This window comes from Centroberyx affinis, unplaced genomic scaffold (genome assembly GCF_046629955.1).
Source record: "Centroberyx affinis isolate AG114_WGS23_722 - 3 ecotype Tasmania unplaced genomic scaffold, CSIRO-AGI_Caff_v1 ptg001553l_1, whole genome shotgun sequence".
Lineage (NCBI taxonomy): Eukaryota > Metazoa > Chordata > Actinopteri > Beryciformes > Berycidae > Centroberyx > Centroberyx affinis.
In genome coordinates, this window is record NW_027280007.1 from 1 (window position 1) to 17069 (window position 17069).

General features: G+C 39.8%; 1 protein-coding gene across 1 annotated transcript in view; it reads left to right on the plus strand.

Annotated features, from left to right (window-relative positions):
• The first annotated feature begins 588 nt into the window (after positions 1 to 588).
• The window catches only part of LOC139650852 (fibrillin-2-like), a 56243-nt gene continuing 39762 nt past the window's right edge, over positions 589 to 17069 (plus strand). Inside the window, exons 1-18 of the mRNA XM_071527636.1 lie at positions 589 to 610; positions 1422 to 1574; positions 3114 to 3167; positions 3873 to 3998; positions 4432 to 4557; positions 5987 to 6106; positions 7270 to 7407; positions 7550 to 7600; positions 8544 to 8669; positions 9032 to 9259; positions 10065 to 10190; positions 10467 to 10595; positions 10773 to 10898; positions 11376 to 11501; positions 12412 to 12534; positions 12771 to 12896; positions 14530 to 14655; positions 15711 to 15833. Of these exons, the coding sequence (XP_071383737.1) occupies positions 589 to 610; positions 1422 to 1574; positions 3114 to 3167; positions 3873 to 3998; positions 4432 to 4557; positions 5987 to 6106; positions 7270 to 7407; positions 7550 to 7600; positions 8544 to 8669; positions 9032 to 9259; positions 10065 to 10190; positions 10467 to 10595; positions 10773 to 10898; positions 11376 to 11501; positions 12412 to 12534; positions 12771 to 12896; positions 14530 to 14655; positions 15711 to 15833 (2149 nt within the window). The remainder of the gene's footprint in view (positions 611 to 1421; positions 1575 to 3113; positions 3168 to 3872; positions 3999 to 4431; positions 4558 to 5986; positions 6107 to 7269; positions 7408 to 7549; positions 7601 to 8543; positions 8670 to 9031; positions 9260 to 10064; positions 10191 to 10466; positions 10596 to 10772; positions 10899 to 11375; positions 11502 to 12411; positions 12535 to 12770; positions 12897 to 14529; positions 14656 to 15710; positions 15834 to 17069) is intronic.

The window sequence follows — 17069 nt, forward strand, 5'->3', positions numbered from 1 at the left end:
CTTATCAGCTGTGGAATTAGCAACATTTCTTCTGGCCCTCGGCCTAGCATGTTGATTAGCAGGCCGCATTTTCCGCCTGGAGGTAGCCGGCGGTGTTGAGTGCCTGGGGGTAGCATTAATGTTAGCACTGGGACCAGTGCTGGCATTAGCATTAGCATTAGCATTAGCATTAGCATTAGCATTAGCATTAGCTCTCCGGCTAGTACTGGGCTGCATCATGGAAGTGCCGTCATTAGCATTAGCAGTCACTGGATCCGGCTCACTGAGTATTTTGTACCTGTTCTCCAGTTGCAGTCCTGGCCGGGGAGAGTATTGGGGTTTCCTCTTGTTTTTGTTGTTGTTTCCTCCGCTGCCCCTACAGCAGACAACGTCCGACCACAGCTCACCAGGAGTAGAGACTTTTGGTCTAGCACCCTTGCTGTGCCAATAGCCCGAATCTGTTGCGAGTAGCGGTGGGGATGCCTCCGGGGCCAGTCCACCTTGCGGCTTGGAGATGGTGTCTGTACCAAGTGGCGGAGGGGATGCCTCCGCGGCTGGTCCATTTGCAGTTGGGTCTACCCAGGGGAGAGTGTCAGCTAGGTCCGTAGTATGGGTCGTATTGTTGGAGTCTGTACTTTTACCAGATGTTTTTACATGAGGAATGCGGGCTGAAGACTCAAACAGCGTGTCAACGAGCTGCTCATCCTGGCTTATTTGGTAAAGTGTAAGAATCCTTCCTTCCAGTTCAGTAATTTGCTGTGATAACCGAAGGCAGCCAGCACAGTCAGAGCAGGAGGAAGAGTCACTGACTTTAACCATCGGCATTTTCCCACAGTAACAATAAAAAATAAATAAATAAAAGATAAAAAAGAACAGCAACAGAAAAAAATACTTAAAAATAGTTGGTCAGCGGTGAAAAACAGTAAAAAACAGGAAAATATGGCTGAAAATAGATAAGCCGGCAGGGAGAAAGCTGGAAGCCGAAGTGATTTTTGCACAGGTGTGCCTTGGGCTGGTCACAATAAAAGGTCAATTTAAAGAAATTTGTGAACAAAATTTGAGAGAAATAAGCCTTTTGTGTGCATAGAAAAAGTCTAGATCTTTTATTTCAACACATGAAAAATGGGAGCAAAAACAAAAGTGTTGCGTTTATATTTTTGTTCAGTGTATAAGAAATCAACTTTTTCCTCAAATTGATTATACCTCCCTCATCAGAAAATGTAACAATGCAGTCAAAGAGTGCCAACTGTCTACAGTTAACTAACATATCTGAATCACACTAGAACTGACAACTTCTCAACACCGGCTCACTTGTTTGCAGATGATGGTAACTTTTACCTTAATAATATTGTTCAATGCCATTGTTTAAACACGTTGCACTCTAAAACTCGCTGTCCAAATCCAGTCTTTCTTCATTGTCTCTGTAATGCTCTCTCATGTAGACACACACATGCGCAGTACCTGCTATGGAGGCATTAAGAAGGGTGTTTGTATGCAGCCCTTCCAAGGAGCCGTCACCAAGTCTGAGTGCTGCTGTGCCAATCCTGACTACAGCTTCGGAGAGCCATGCCAACCGTGCCCAGTCATAAATTCAGGTATGTGTGAGTGACACAGACACATTATTAACCTAATAGGCTCGTTTGACTCGTTGATTACTGGTGTAAACTGAGTGACCGGTTACAGTTGCTGACCATGCAATCTCGGAACCCATCGTCTATCGGTCTGACGACGATTAGACTCTGGGGGCGACGGACCAAGACTTCCTCTTCCGTGCGCCAGTCATTGTTTACAGTCCGATTAGCAACTTGAGACACAAGAATGGAGTTGGAGTTGAGAGACGACATCTCATATGCAGATATCTGTTTATAGAGATTAGCCGAAATGTCGTCTGGACCTAAAAAACTTGACCTAAAACCTAAAAACAGCCTAAAAACAGCAATTAATTAACATAGTATAGAGTTATGATTAGCTGTGCTTTATGTGACTTTCACCCACCTGGAAGAAAAAATAAAAGATGAAATGAGATGGCTGGTCCCCAGTGGCTTTACCGTGTTCTACTGCCAACCAACTGACGAAAGCAGCAGCAGCACCCAACAGTTGCCCTCCTGCCTTATGTAACGTAACGTTATAGGCTACTCAAACAGAAATGTATAGAAAATGAATGGGGGGGTGTCCATAAAGCATACAAACTTGTGCCTGCCTACATATAAATAGCGACCTTTTCCCAAAATACTGCTGGTTCTGTGGTGTTGGCATTTCAAATCTGGTGCCTGCAGTGTGCCATAGGAGCATCAATTGACGCACGTCAAATGAGGTGCGTCAATTATCGCTTTCAGTGCGTTTGGGCCTTAATCGTCATCAGACCGATAGACAATGGTTTCAGAGATTGTTGACCATGGTAAAAGGTAAAAGGAATCAAGCAGGTGAGTTTTAACCACAGTTGTGGGTGTGGTAGTGAAAATACTGAGGGTGTGTTCTACAGCAATTGAAAAAGAAAGCAAGTACATGGTTGCATAAATGCAAAATTCAAATAATAAGTCAAACCTGGAAGTTTACTTGCCAACCGAGGATGCATCAGACGATGAGTTGGCCAAAGAGAACGAATGGGAAGCCCCAAGATTCATTGCGAGAATGACGCATCACGTCCAAACAGCGTTATGTCTATTGTCCAGTCTATAGTATGGTAGTCTACAGTCCATCTTGCAGCAATGCAGTGGTGCTGCACATGTTGCTTGTGTTTCTTCTTCTTCAAGATCTAGTCTTCTTCAGTCAACAGCTCTCTCTCTCTCTCTTTGTCTGTTTATGACGCCTGTAAGCAGGTGTCCAGGTATTTGTGAAATTATTGAAATTCCATACATTTTTACGACCCATTTCCACCATGTGTGTCTTGCCATATCATCATATCATCATGAAAAACTTCACTCTGAACTTCAGTGTCTAAACATGTCAATACACAATCCCACTCTGCACCAAGGCAACCTGTAGTTGAACTGAAATGATAAATGGTGCACTCGAGGCTAGTTGCTCATTTTATGAATAGCGGTCATGTATTGAAATCCTGCATTAATTATACCATTCAATGAAAATGAGACGTATGTTTATTTATCCTCGTGTGAACTTGTCTTATACTGTAGATGAATTCCAAGCCCTTTGTGGAAGTGGAATAGGCTTTTCCGTCAATGGTGCAGGTAATGTAATTTAAAATTTTGTCATTGTGCTTTCCCCAAAAAAATGATTTATATACCACATGACCATGCACATGATGTGTTCTTTGTTTGGGAGTGTGTATGTTATGTTGTCAGATCCATTTACCTTGAAGGGGAGCCAGAATGTGGGTGCGTTTTGACTTGCGATGGCTAACGGTAACATCAGCTGTAGTAGTAGCGTTTACAGTCGCCGTGGCAACGGCACACCAAGGCAGATGCCAGTTGGAAATTTAAGTTAATCAGTTTTATGAATGAAAGTGCAGAAATACATGACTTATTATTTGTAGAAAGGTTAATACATTACAGAATGATAATTTTTGACTACTTTATGCTTGGAATAGATAAGTTAGTGTGATTAAGAACTATTATATGAATCTAGTGTAGCTTAATTATAATTTATTTTCTATTGATGTTGATTATTTTGATTATTATTTTGTATTATTATGATCCCAGTGTTTTGTACATAATTGATTAATCAGTTGGTGATTACCAGTAGAGGCAACTGTATGTACCAGCCGTGCCAGCCGACTCGCTTTTGTATTTAGAATTATTTTTCAGAATAAACATCTTCTTTTAAAATGTGCCACTGAATCCAGTCCACGATTCATGAATGCAACATATTTTTTTACCATGCACATCATGTGCACATGACCTTTCCACTCATATCTATCCATTTTCTTTGATCAGACATTAACGAGTGCGCTCTAGACCCCGACATCTGTGCTGACGGCATTTGTGAGAACCTGAGAGGTGGCTACCGATGCATTTGTAACTTAGGCTATGAGTCTCACTACACCGGAAAGAAGTGCATTGGTAAGTACACAGCTTACCTGAGCAATGAGTCCAACACACTTACTTAAAAAATATCATGTCATCGGTTTCTGGAGGGACACGTGCAAAATTCCCCCCATGAATCATTTCTAATCAAGAGGCCCCAGAATTGGGCCGAGTTACATTTTGGAGAAGAAGACACCTTTCTGCTGAGTTTAGTCTTAAAGCTTGGACAAACACAGTAGACAATGTATTTTGTTTCTCTCCCACCTGTAGCCTACTATAGAAAATGACAGGACGTCCCTTCCCTTTGATGACCCTCTTTAGTCAAAAAAATGTAGGGAATTATATAGACAAGCCTTAACATGGTATATAACAAGCAGCTCCATCCATCCAGAACTCCTGTGAACTCACTTGACTCTTGTGGTGTGGGTGATATGACTAGTGTCTCTTCTGTTTGTTGTCTGTTTCCTAGACATCGATGAATGTGTGATGAACCGGCTGCTCTGTGATAATGGTCTGTGCAGGAATATTCCTGGTAGCTACAGATGTACCTGCCCCAACGGCTTCCTGTTCAGACCGGCCTCTGAAACCTGCGAAGGTAAAGCAATAGACCTTATTCACATGGCGGCCATTTTGAACACTTGGAGTGGGAAACTCTACCTGGAAGCACAATACAGCTAGCTTATTTGGTAACTTGTCTATCTTCAGTCCTCACTCATGTGTTGAAGTAGCGCTAGCTAGTATATGCCAATCTAGCAGGTAGAGTTCCCCACCTTGAGTGTTCAAGATGGCCGCTGTGTGAATAAGGTCAATGAGATGTCGAGACAGGCTGAATCAGATTAAGCAAATAATAATGGTTATATGGCACATGAAGAGTTTTATTGCTACAGTAAATGAGATTTCTACCATTTGGAAAAAAGTGACACTCTCCGACAAAATTATTGTTAGCACTGGTGCTCCCAACCACTGTATTAGCCAAAATGAGGTCAAACCTAAATTGTCTTTATTCTTAAAGCTTCAATAAGCGATCTTTCTGACCACTAGAGGGCGACAGAAACTGCGACACATTTGTAAAGAACACACAGGAAAACTACTGCACTACAGAGGCCTACAAAGGACAAAAGGAAGGATAAATGCTAATAGCTAAGCTAACCGTACCGAGGGAGAAGTGTAGCCGGTTGCCAGTCTCGTTTTGCCAGAACTTTCTCCCGCTGAAACTTCCATGTCTCACAATGACAAGTGAAGAGGTAACATCAGGGTATCCAATTCCGGACAACATATGACTGAAAAATCACAATAATATACCAATATATTTCATCCTGTACTGTTTTCGCTGAAGTTTCTCATAAATGAACAATCCTCAATCTGTCTTTTTTAAAGTTTAATATCGCTTTTACTTTAACTTGTAATTGATTTTCTTCCAGTCCCTGCAAATGGATGATAGCACACCTATTTTTGAGATTCAAAATTCATATCCAATTCCAGACACTTACTTTCGTCCATGTCGGTGTATTCATATACTCGATATTAACCCCTTATTAACCCTTCCTGTACCTTCACAATGGTACAGATACTTTTAAGAAGTGCAGGCTATGTACTCAAAGCTCTTATTTTTCCATTTATCAGCCAATACCGATTCTCTACATGAAGTAACTGTCGCCCAAAGGGGTCCGTGGCTCTAATGTGGAATATATTAAGGGTCCTTGATATGAAAAAGTTTGAGAACCACTGGACTAAGGCACTAGTACTACTTATTTTTGGTGCATTGTCTCAAAAGTAAAGTTTAAAACACAGTCAAAAGGGAAAAGGAGCCCGCACACCAGCCAGTTAGGGCCTCAAGACTGAAAAAACGACATTAAGAAGAATTTTTTTCGCAGACTCTTAATATCCTTTATAAGGCTTGATGTCATAACTGGTTGGTGTGTGGGCTCATTTTCCCTTTTGATGGTATTTTTTAAACTTCGATGCTTCCCCAGCTTAAGGAGTACGTTTGGCTAAAAGTGTCCTCCTCTTCCCCTGGTATGTAGATGTAAATGAGTGTGAGAGCAGCCCTTGTGTCAACGGTGTGTGTAAAAACACGGCTGGATCCTTTGCCTGTGAATGCTCAACAGGCAGTAAGCTGGATGCCACTGGACTCATCTGTATCGGTAAGTTGTGCTAACAAGTTTTTTTCTTTGTAAGTTCAAAGCTTGTACCACTTCACATTACCTACTTAAAATTCTCAAGTTAGCATTACTCAAAATTGGAAACCTGCTGAGGACTAAATGATTCCATTTTAATCATTTAAGTAAGTGTGCTACGCTCTTTGCATTTGAATGGATTTCCATACAACATTACACATTCACAAAATTAACTTGAGCATGTTCACTTACAGTGGTGGAAGAAGTACTCAGATCTTTTACTTAAGTAAAAGTAGAAATACCACAGTATAAAAATACTCTGTTACAAGTAAAAGTCCTGCATTCAAAATGTTACTTAAGTAAAAGTACAAAAGTATTAGCATCAAAATGTACTTAAAGCAACAAAAGTAACTAAGTACATTTACTGGAATACTGTACTTAATTACAATTTTGAGGTACTTGTACTTTACTTGAGTATTACCATTTTATGCTACTTTATACTTCTACTCCACTACATTTCAGAGGGAAATATTGTACTTTTTACTCCACTACCTTTATTTGATAACTTAAGTTACTAGTTACTTTGCAGATTCAGATTATTAATACAAAATATAATCAACTAATAAATTGTGATGTATTATTATAGATTACTGTAAACTACCCAGCAGTATATAAAGTAGTGGAAATCAGCCCCACCTTTTCCAGCTGCAACATTAAAGTGATGCTTACACATTAATGCATCAATAATTATAATTCAATAATATAATATATACTGTATTATTCTGAAATGGGCCATTATGCATAATAAGTACTTTTACCTTTGTTGCTTTAAGTACATTTTGATGCTAATACTTTTGTACTTACTTAAGTAACATTTTGAATGCAGGACTTTTACTTGTAACAGAGTATTTTTATACTGTGGTATTTCTACTTTTACTTAAGTAAAAGATCTGAGTACTTCTTCCACCACTGCTAATAATAACTTGCACCAATACTAATGCACACTCTTTAAGGAGGTGCAGGATGACAGCACCGATAGTACATTTTGCACATTTAGTCAAGACAAAATACATTTCCGAACACAATATCCAAAAGAATAAAAGTTGGGCTGTCACCTTTCAATTTGAAGTCATTATAGAGATCATTTCCAACCCGCTGAATTTACAGTATTTGTTGTATCCCGTCCACAGACAGCATGAAGGGCACCTGTTGGCTTAACCTCATAGATGGCCACTGTGAGGTCAACATCAATGGAGCCACACTGAAGTCAGAGTGCTGTGCTACCCTGGGTGTTGCCTGGGGCAGCCCGTGTGACCAATGTGAGATTGGTACGTATATGAATAGTCTATACAGGCTCGTATTGACTTTCATTCACTAGCTACTCCTGTGAAAAAGGCTTGATAAATGATAATGAATAAGTTGGGGCATTCTGGATGGACCCTTTCCATGTTCTGACAACTGTTTTTCCAGACCCCATCTGTTCCCGGGGCTTTGTGAGACCACAAGGAGTCAGATGTGAAGGTAAGCTGACAAAGAGTGGGCTTTTGAGGTAGAGATACAACATAAAACACATTCATCAGGTCTGGGGCAGACCATTTTGGGCAAAAAAAAATTATCAGGTCACATAAAATTCCAGGTATATTTTGTCTCAGTTCATTAAAACAGTGATTCTCAACCTTTTTCATATCAAGGACCCCTACTTTAGTCCACATTAGGGCCACAGACCCCCATTTATTGAGACTGTATTGTAGGTAGAGAGATAACAGTGAAACTATGATCAAAACAGTCATTCTTCTACATTCTCTAATTGTGTTAACTTCTTGTAAATGAAATAATGGTGAAGTTTAACAATTCATCAGTTTGCTGGGGACCCCCTGGAACCCCCTCAAGGACCCCTGAGAAATGGAAAACGTTTAACTGGCCTTAGAGCACTGTGTTGCCAGACAGTGTTATAGTAAACCATGGCAAATGGTTGACCTTTAGCGTCATTTTTTCTGCAAAGCTTGCAAACGATGTATGTGCTGTTAAGGTGAAATAATGCAATGTGGTATGTAAAGCTATAATCTCGCTCTACATCCTCCTTTGTCTTCCTCCATCAACGCACCGTGTGCAAATGTGGAATTAGGGTTAATGGCAGACCAAGTAATGCATAACTTGAAGCTGAATTCAGATCAGCCACTGGAAGTAGTAGTTACAATTTTAACACCAAAACACAGGTTATTGGGGAAACAGTATTAAAATGAATTTAAGATAAGAGGTATCGTTTTTGGTCAGCATCAACAATGTGATTTACTGTGAAAATAGCTACTGAGGGTGATTTAATGATCAATAAATATGATATCTCATACCACAAATTGTACCCATACACTTACAAAGTAAATCTTTTTTCCATTTTACACTACCCTTTTTTTGCAATACTTTTTTGTTAATGGCTATCTCTTCTGATCCTTTCTGATTTCCCCAGATGTGAATGAATGTGAGGTTTTCCCTGGTGTGTGTTCCAATGGACTTTGTATCAACACAAGGGGCTCCTTTAAATGTCAATGCTCTGAAGGCCTCGCCCTCGACTCCACAGGACGCATATGTGTTGGTAAGTTGGGTGGTGCATGTGTGTGTGTGTGTGTGTGTGTGTGTGTGTGGGCGGGGGGGGGGAGGGAGGGGGGGGCACAACTGTGTATTTCCTCTACTTAAGTAATGTAAATGTAGGCCTTTTGGACTTATTGTGGCATTGTTTGGCTACAAAACATATATATATGGCACAAGTTGTTTCGAAAAAATTTTGGAGATGAAACCGTGCCAGCTCCTCTCTGTGTTTGGTGGTTGTACCAATTGTACAAAAAAAAAAGAGTTTCAACTGACATGGGGGGAGTAGATAATGACAGCATTTTCATTTTGGGGTGAACTGTTCCTTTAACAGTTATTATTTTGGCAACATTAAACTTGGCCTCATAGACATTCGCTCGGAGCATTGCTACCTGACTTACGATGAGGACTCGTGTGCCAAGCCGGTGCCTGGACGCTTCCGCATGGACGCCTGCTGCTGCACGGTCGGTGCTGCCTGGGGCAGGGAGTGCGAGGCCTGTCCCGATCCTGGCACCAATGAGTACGATGCCCTTTGCCCACGAGGCCCCGGCTTTGCCAACCGAGGAGACATCCTCACTGGGAGACCCTTGTATAAAGGTAAAGGGTATAAAAAATGATGACATTGAGCTGCACTCATGTGAATTGCTAGTATTTACTGATTGATTGATTGATTGTTTCTATCCGGTTCTGCATCATGCAGATCTTTGCCACAATCTATCCAGCTGTGCATTTGATGCATCTGATGCACCAAAGCTCATTACTCTTAATTAAGCTCATCACTCTTGATGAGTTAGAGATGTCTTGTAAGCAGTGGTGGAAGAAGTACTGAGATTTTTTACTTAAGTAAAAGTAGCAATACAACAATGTAAAGATACTCCATTACAAGTAAAAGTCCTGCATTCAAAATCTTACTTAAGTAAAGTTAAGTATTGGCAGCAAAATGTACTTAGAGTATCAAAGTAAACATACTCATTATGCAAACTGTCCCCATTTAGAGAGTTATATTTTTCATAAATTATTGAAATATTAATACTGATTTATTGACATACATGTACATGTCAGCAGCATTTTAAAGTTGTCAATGTGAAGCTAATCTTAACAATTTAGCTATACTTTTGGGTAGTCTAATCTATAACAATGCTATTTTATAGTTATTTTATAAAGATGATCAAATGTTTTAAATATAAAATATTGATCTGAAAAGTAACTAGTAACTATCGCTGTTAAATAAATGTAATGGAGTAAAAAGTACAATATTTCCCTCAAATTTAAGTACTTAATTAAGTACTTAAGTACCTCAAAATTGTACTTAAGTACAGTACTTGAGTAAATGTACTTAGTTACTTTCCACCACTGCTTGTAAGAGTGAGTAATAAGGAATGGCTATTGGTTTCCTCTTCAGATGTCAATGAGTGCAAAGTGTTCCCCAGCATGTGTACTTACGGGAAGTGCCGCAACACCATCGGCAGCTTTAGGTGTCGATGTGATGGAGGATTCGCCTTGGATGTGGAGGAGCGCAACTGCACAGGTAAGAAATACTATTAGGATTGGAAAAGGAAGTAAAAATATGTCTCAACTCTGATTTCTTAAAAATTGAACCAGAAATTTGCTTGAGCACAAAATCAACGTGAATGCACAATTGATCTTTGATCTTAGCAGAAAGATGATCGATATCTCTCATTTTTATCGAGACAAATTTGTGTCAAATTCAGAAAAATGTAAAGGCTATTTGTTATCTGGTTTGATTTGTTCATTAAGATTTGTGCAACTGCTTTGTGTCATGTCCTGTATCTCTGCTTTCCAGATATCGATGAGTGTCATATCTCTCCGGATGTTTGCGGTCATGGTGCATGTGTCAATACACCAGGCAGTTTTGAGTGCAATTGCCACACGGGCTACGAGAGTGGCTTCATGATGATGAAGAACTGTATTGGTGAATAGAGAATCTCCTTTCTCTCTTCCTTCATAAATGAACACCAGAATTGACAATCCATCAAGCCTCACTGTATATATTGCTGCTCTATTATTTGTCTGGGACAGATTGGGACTATTCTCAAATGGGATATTGCACTGAAAGACCTTTTTATTTGTTTTTTACGCGTATTTTCAGACATTGATGAGTGTGAGCGCGACCCGCCCCTTTGTCACGGAGGCTCCTGTATGAACACAGAGGGTAGCTTTGAGTGCATTTGCCCTCCAGGGCATCAGCTGTCAACTGATGCCGCTGCTTGTGAGGGTGAGTTCTTCAATGCACAACATGGGTTCGAACAGTGTTGAAAGTGCAGAATGGCCCAAAATACTAATTTTCATGAAAACAATAGGAAAAGAGCACAAAATAGAGTTAACGCCCATACTGAAAGCTTATTGCTTCCCGTTATCACATCATAACATTTTCTATTGGCTATTGAGGGTCTTACATAGATAAGTGCGTGTCAAGTCATACTCACCTTTTCAATGGGTTTTGGTGTAGTCGTCAGCAAACTTTGGCTGCATACAGTATGGCATAGTTTAAATTCAAGTTCAAAATAAAGCACAACCACATTATTTCAGCAGTCTTTACTTCCTGAAATTATCTTTGGCTGGAAATGGAACTATCAAATGGAAATCTCTATATACGCAGATGATATATGCTGTTACATTTCTTGTATTTCTCAGTATGTTTACCTGTTAAGTCATATAGGATATTGTCGACACTGACCAACTGTCTTCCTAGATATCAACGAGTGTGAACTGAGCAGTGGTCTATGCAGGAATGGCAAGTGTGTCAACATGGTGGGCACCTACCTGTGCTCATGTAACCCTGGTTATCATGCAGCGGCCAGCAAGCAGGAATGTACAGGTACAGCCAAATCACATAATATAGGATCCCTTAAAGATGATGGTGATTATGATGATGATGATGATCACAGTGTTGCTGATAATTATTATTATTAGTTGTATTATCGCATATCAAATAATAAAATGGGTATACATTTTATCTTTAATAAAATATATAAAACATTTATTTAAAGGAATAGTTCACCCAAAAATGAAAATTCTGTCATCATCTCCTCCCCCTCATGCCAGTTGAAACACAAATGAATTTTGTCCATATAACACACAGGGAGGCTGCCAGCACAACTCCATAGCAGCCTTCTCCAAATCAACTGAAGTCAGTGGGGACCAGTTCTTCAGAGTTCCAAAAAGACCTACAGTATATTTACACCATCATTTAGTGCAAATCTTAACTACAGCTGATTGATTTGCAACAAATAATGGTGTATAGGTCTTTCTATTCACAGTGTGATTGTTTGGCTGTTTTTGTTTTGGAACTCTAAAGAACTGGTCCCCATTGACTTCAGTTGTTTTGGAGAAGGCTGCTACCAGGTTGTGCTGGCAACCTCCCTGTGTGTTATATGGGCTAACAAATTTCACCTGTGTTTCATTTGGCATGAGGGTGAGTAGATGATGACAGAATTTTCATTTTTGGGTGAACTATTCCTTTAAGTCTAAGTTAAGTGATAAAAACAACAACAACAACAAAAACGTCAAAGCAACTACATTCAAATAAAACCAAATTCATAATCAAATAGATGGAAGGCTCCAATGTTACCAGAGTACCAAGCTTCAAGATGCACTGTAATTCATTCTAGGTATGATGGCATTTAATTTAGCTTCCTGAGGTACCTGGATTTAATAATGTTAACTTGCAGTACTGTGGTAATAGTATTATAGTATATATATTGCAGCGTGTACTCTGTCCATTTCAGACATTGATGAGTGCACCATTGAAAACGGTGGCTGTGATCGCCACTGCACCAACTCTGATGGAAGCTACCAGTGCAGCTGCAGTGCCGGCTTCATCCTAATGCCCGACCAGAGGACCTGTGGTGGTAACACACTTAGGAATAGTAGTTTCCACATCAAGAAAGACTGAATGTACCATCACATACACTATCTGTCCAATCTTCCCTACCTCAGTTACATGTCTCTTTGCTCTTATATTGTGTATGAACCCTGATATACCTTCTCTCCCTCCATCTCTTCCCATTTCCTGTGTCCCTCCACTTCCTCTGTCTGTCTGTCTGTCTATCTATCTGTCTATCCTTCTGTCTGTCTCTGGGTTTAGATGTGGATGAGTGTGAGGAGGGACCGGAGCTCTGTGATGGAGGCCAGTGCACCAACGTGCCTGGAGAATACCACTGCCTCTGCTACGATGGTTTCATGGCGTCCGTGGACATGAGGACCTGCATGGGTACAGTATATACACTCAGTACCCACTTTCTAGTGGCTGATCCTACCTTTTCCTAAAGCCACTTCTGGGCGCGCCTAAGAGTATCAATCCACCCAAATAGGACCTTTTGTAAATCATTTCATCTCAGTCACTGATTGGGCTTAAAGGAATAGTTCACCCAAAAATGAAAATTCTGCCATCATCTACTCACCCTCATGCCAAATGAAACACAGGTGAAATTTGTTAGTCCATATAACACACAGGGAGGTTGCCAGCACAACTTGGTAGCAGCCTTCTCCAAAACAACTGAAGTCAATGGGGACCTGTTCTTTAGAGTTCCAAAACAAAAACAGCCAAACAATCACACTGTGAATAGAAAGACCTATACACCATTATTTGTTGTAAACCAATCAGCTGTAGTTAAGATTTGCACTAAATGATGGTGTAAATATACTGTAGGTCTTTTTGGAACTCTGAAAAACTGGTGTGTTTTGTTTATCGCACTATCCTCTGTAAACTGTAAAAAACACTGCAGTGTAGAAAATCCCAGGAGGATGGCTCTTTCTGACATGCTGGAACTGGTGTGTCTGGTGCCAACAATCAAATCACATTCAGAGTCACTTAAATCATGCAACTTGCCCATTCTAAGGACCCCTAATTTAGTTCACATTACGGACACAGACCCCCATTTGATGAGATTTTGTCTCTCAAACCCAAATCTGAGAATATTTTTACTGTTAGATACGATTTTGTCCAGCATTCCGTGACTATCTGTATTGTAGGTAGAGAGATAACAGTGATCAAAACAGTCATTCTCCTACATTCTCTAATTGTGTTAACTTCTGGTAAATTAAATAACGCCAAAGTTTAACAATTCATCAATTTGCTGGGGACCTCCTGGAACCCCCTCAAGGACCCCTGGTGGTCCCCGGACCCCATGTTGAGAACCACTGGTCTAGAGGAGTGAGCTGTTTGCATAAAGGGAAAGGTGTGCCCAATAAAGTGACCACTGTCTGCATATAAAAAGATATAATACAACCCTAACCCTACAATAAAAAACAATCTGACATCAACATAATGTCTGTGATCATAGAAATTGTGACGTCAGCACAAATATAGCAGTCATCAGACATACCACAAACCACTGATAACATTGATAACCAACCCTTTTATGATTTTATGATTCATTATTAACTGGATATAAAATGACAACTCTCATTTCATCTCAACTCTCATGCTTCCGTCTAGAGCAGTGGTTCTCAACGTGGGGTCCGGGGACCACCAGGGGTCCTTGAGGGGGTTCCAGAGGGTCCCCAGCAAATTGATGAATTGTTAAAGTTTCAGCATTATTTCATTTACAAGAAGTTAACACAATTAGAGAATGCAGAAGAATGACTGTTTTGATCATAGTTCCACTGTTATCTCTCTACCTACAATACAGATAGTCATGGAATTCTGGCCAAAATCATATCTGACAATAAAAATATTCTCAGAGAGAATTGGTCAGAGAGACAAAATCTCATCAAATGGGGGTCTGTGGCTCTAATATGGACTAAATTAGGGTCCTTGATATGAAAATGGTTGAGAATCACTGGTCTAGAGTATGCCGTGAGTGCGAGCCTCTCCTCCATTTCCTTCCTTTCTTTTGTTCCAGATGTGAACGAATGCGATTTGAACCCCAACATCTGCATGCACGGCGCCTGTGAAAACACCAAAGGCTCCTTCATCTGCCACTGTCAGCCCGGATACTCTGTCAAGACCGGCAGCTCGGGCTGCACCGGTGAGAGAGAGAGACGAAGCAAGAGAGAAAGAGAGAATAGACAGATTGACTGAGTTATTTATGGCAAGGCACCACAACTGAACAGGAAAAAGCACAGTGAATTTGTACATGTTGAATATGAACACAAATACAAACACTTGTTGTGTGACTTCTATTTATTTTGTTTTTAACATATTCTAATTAGCTAATATTTCATTAAAAAAGTGCCAATTTGCACTTTTTAGCACTTATTTTCCTCAGTGGGTAAAGTGAGAGTGCATTTTTGATGCTGATGAGTAACTAAATATTTTAACCCTTTGATGCACAACATGGGTCAAAAGTGACCCGACTGAGTTTTTATTTTCTATATCTTTGCAATAAATTAATTTCATCATTCAGTATTCCAGGTATTCCTCAATTAACTTGTTTTTGATCATCACAAATCCTTATTTTCATTTTTCCTTTCTTACTTTTTGAATAAAAATCATTTTTGTGTCACTACCCTTCTAATGCACAACATGGGTCATAAATGACCCATATTCATTTCCTGTGTTATTTCATGCATGGCTGAGTGTTTCTTTGCTATATCTTTTGAAATCAATTTATTTCATCATTTAATATTCCAAGTATTCATTAAATATCTTGTTTTTGATTACCACAAATCATAATTTTCATTTTTCCTTTCTTACTTTACGAACAAAAATGTTTTTTGTATTACTACATCAAGTTTACACACATGGGTCAAAAATGACCCATGTATGCAAGTGTGATTTAAAAAAACATAAATACATACTATAATAATAATTTTGACCCATTTTGACCCATGTTGTGCATTAGAAGGGGTTTGCATAGCTTGTGCATCAAACAAATAGTATGTATAGGGTGAAAATGTTTTATTATTCAATATTTTCTCTTGTAAAATACTCAATCAAAAAAGTCAAGTCTCAGAAAACAGAGATTTGGCCTCTGTGAATTAGAGAATTAGTGAAACTTGTTAGTACATTACTGATAATTGGAAATAACAACAAAAAGTGTACCTACTTCCCGTTATGGATGATGTCTCCTTGTTGGCTCAGAGGTGGATGAGTGTGAGATTGAAGCCCACAACTGTGACGTCCATGCTGCCTGCACCAACATCCCGGGGAGCTTCCATTGCTCCTGCCATGATGGCTGGGTGGGTGATGGAGTCATGTGTTCAGGTAAGAGCCACCATCTCCTTCCCCACCCCACCGGTCCACCCAGCCTCACTGCCCCTCCACATTCTGCAGTGATGGAATGAAACAAGTGAGCTAGCTACAACTTAACTAGTAACATTACTGCTAACAAACACTTAGCAAGGCCTACTATGGTAATGTTACCAAAGTATTAAAACCATTTACAACGAAGAAGCCCAACAAACAATATGCAAAACCTTAAATCAAACAATCTAATGTTGTAAAATGACACAACATACCTAATCGGGAAACTAGGGAACTTGCAATTAATTATCTACTAGCTAGCCAAATGAGCTAGCTAGTAGATCAATTGGGAGTCATTCCTATGTTCCCAGGGTCCTATGTTCCCCAGTTCTACATATGTGCTCTCCCAGGGTCCTATGTTCCCAGGGTCCTATGTTCCCAGGGTCCTATGTTCCCAAGGTCCTATGTTACCAGGGTCCTATGTTACCAGGGTCCTGTGTTCCCCAGTTCTATATAACACATAATGGGAACCTGAAAACGATGTTCCCCAGCTCTGTATTTGCTTAATGTGGTTAGTTAGGGTTAGAGTTTAGGGTTAGGGTTAGGGTTAGGGTTAGGGTTAGGGTTAAACATAGGATCCTAGGAACATAGGACCCTGGGACAGCACATATGTAGAAGTGGGGAACATAGGACCCTGGGAACATAGGACCCTTTGTCATGTTCCCATTATGTGCCATATAAATCTGGGGAACATCTCCTCTTTGTCAATTTATTTCATACATAAGCCTAGTATTTTGAATTTTTGAATCTTGCTGCTGACAAATACCCCATATTACAAAAAAAGACTAAAACTAACACTGAAACTAATAAAAACTAAACTAAAACTAAGCATTTTCAAAAACTAAAAACTAAACTAAACTAGCAAACCCGCTTTAATAACGAATTAAAACTAAACTGAAATTGAAAACAAAAAGTCAAAATGAAATATAAGTAAAAACTAATGAAAAATGCAAAACTATAATAACCTTGATATACAGTACAGTATACAATATCCTTGGGGTCAGGTAGAAGTATAAAGTTTCCAGAAGGTTGTATTGAAGTAGTATTGTGTCTCTAGCTAACACAACCAAGTCTTTTCCTCCCAGAGCGGCTGGCTTAAGCGGCAAGTTTAGGGTTGAGAAGAAGGGAATTATGGGAATCAGAGGAAGAGACGATGCCAGACACAGTCCATCTGGCTGCTAGGTCTGCAATGTATTA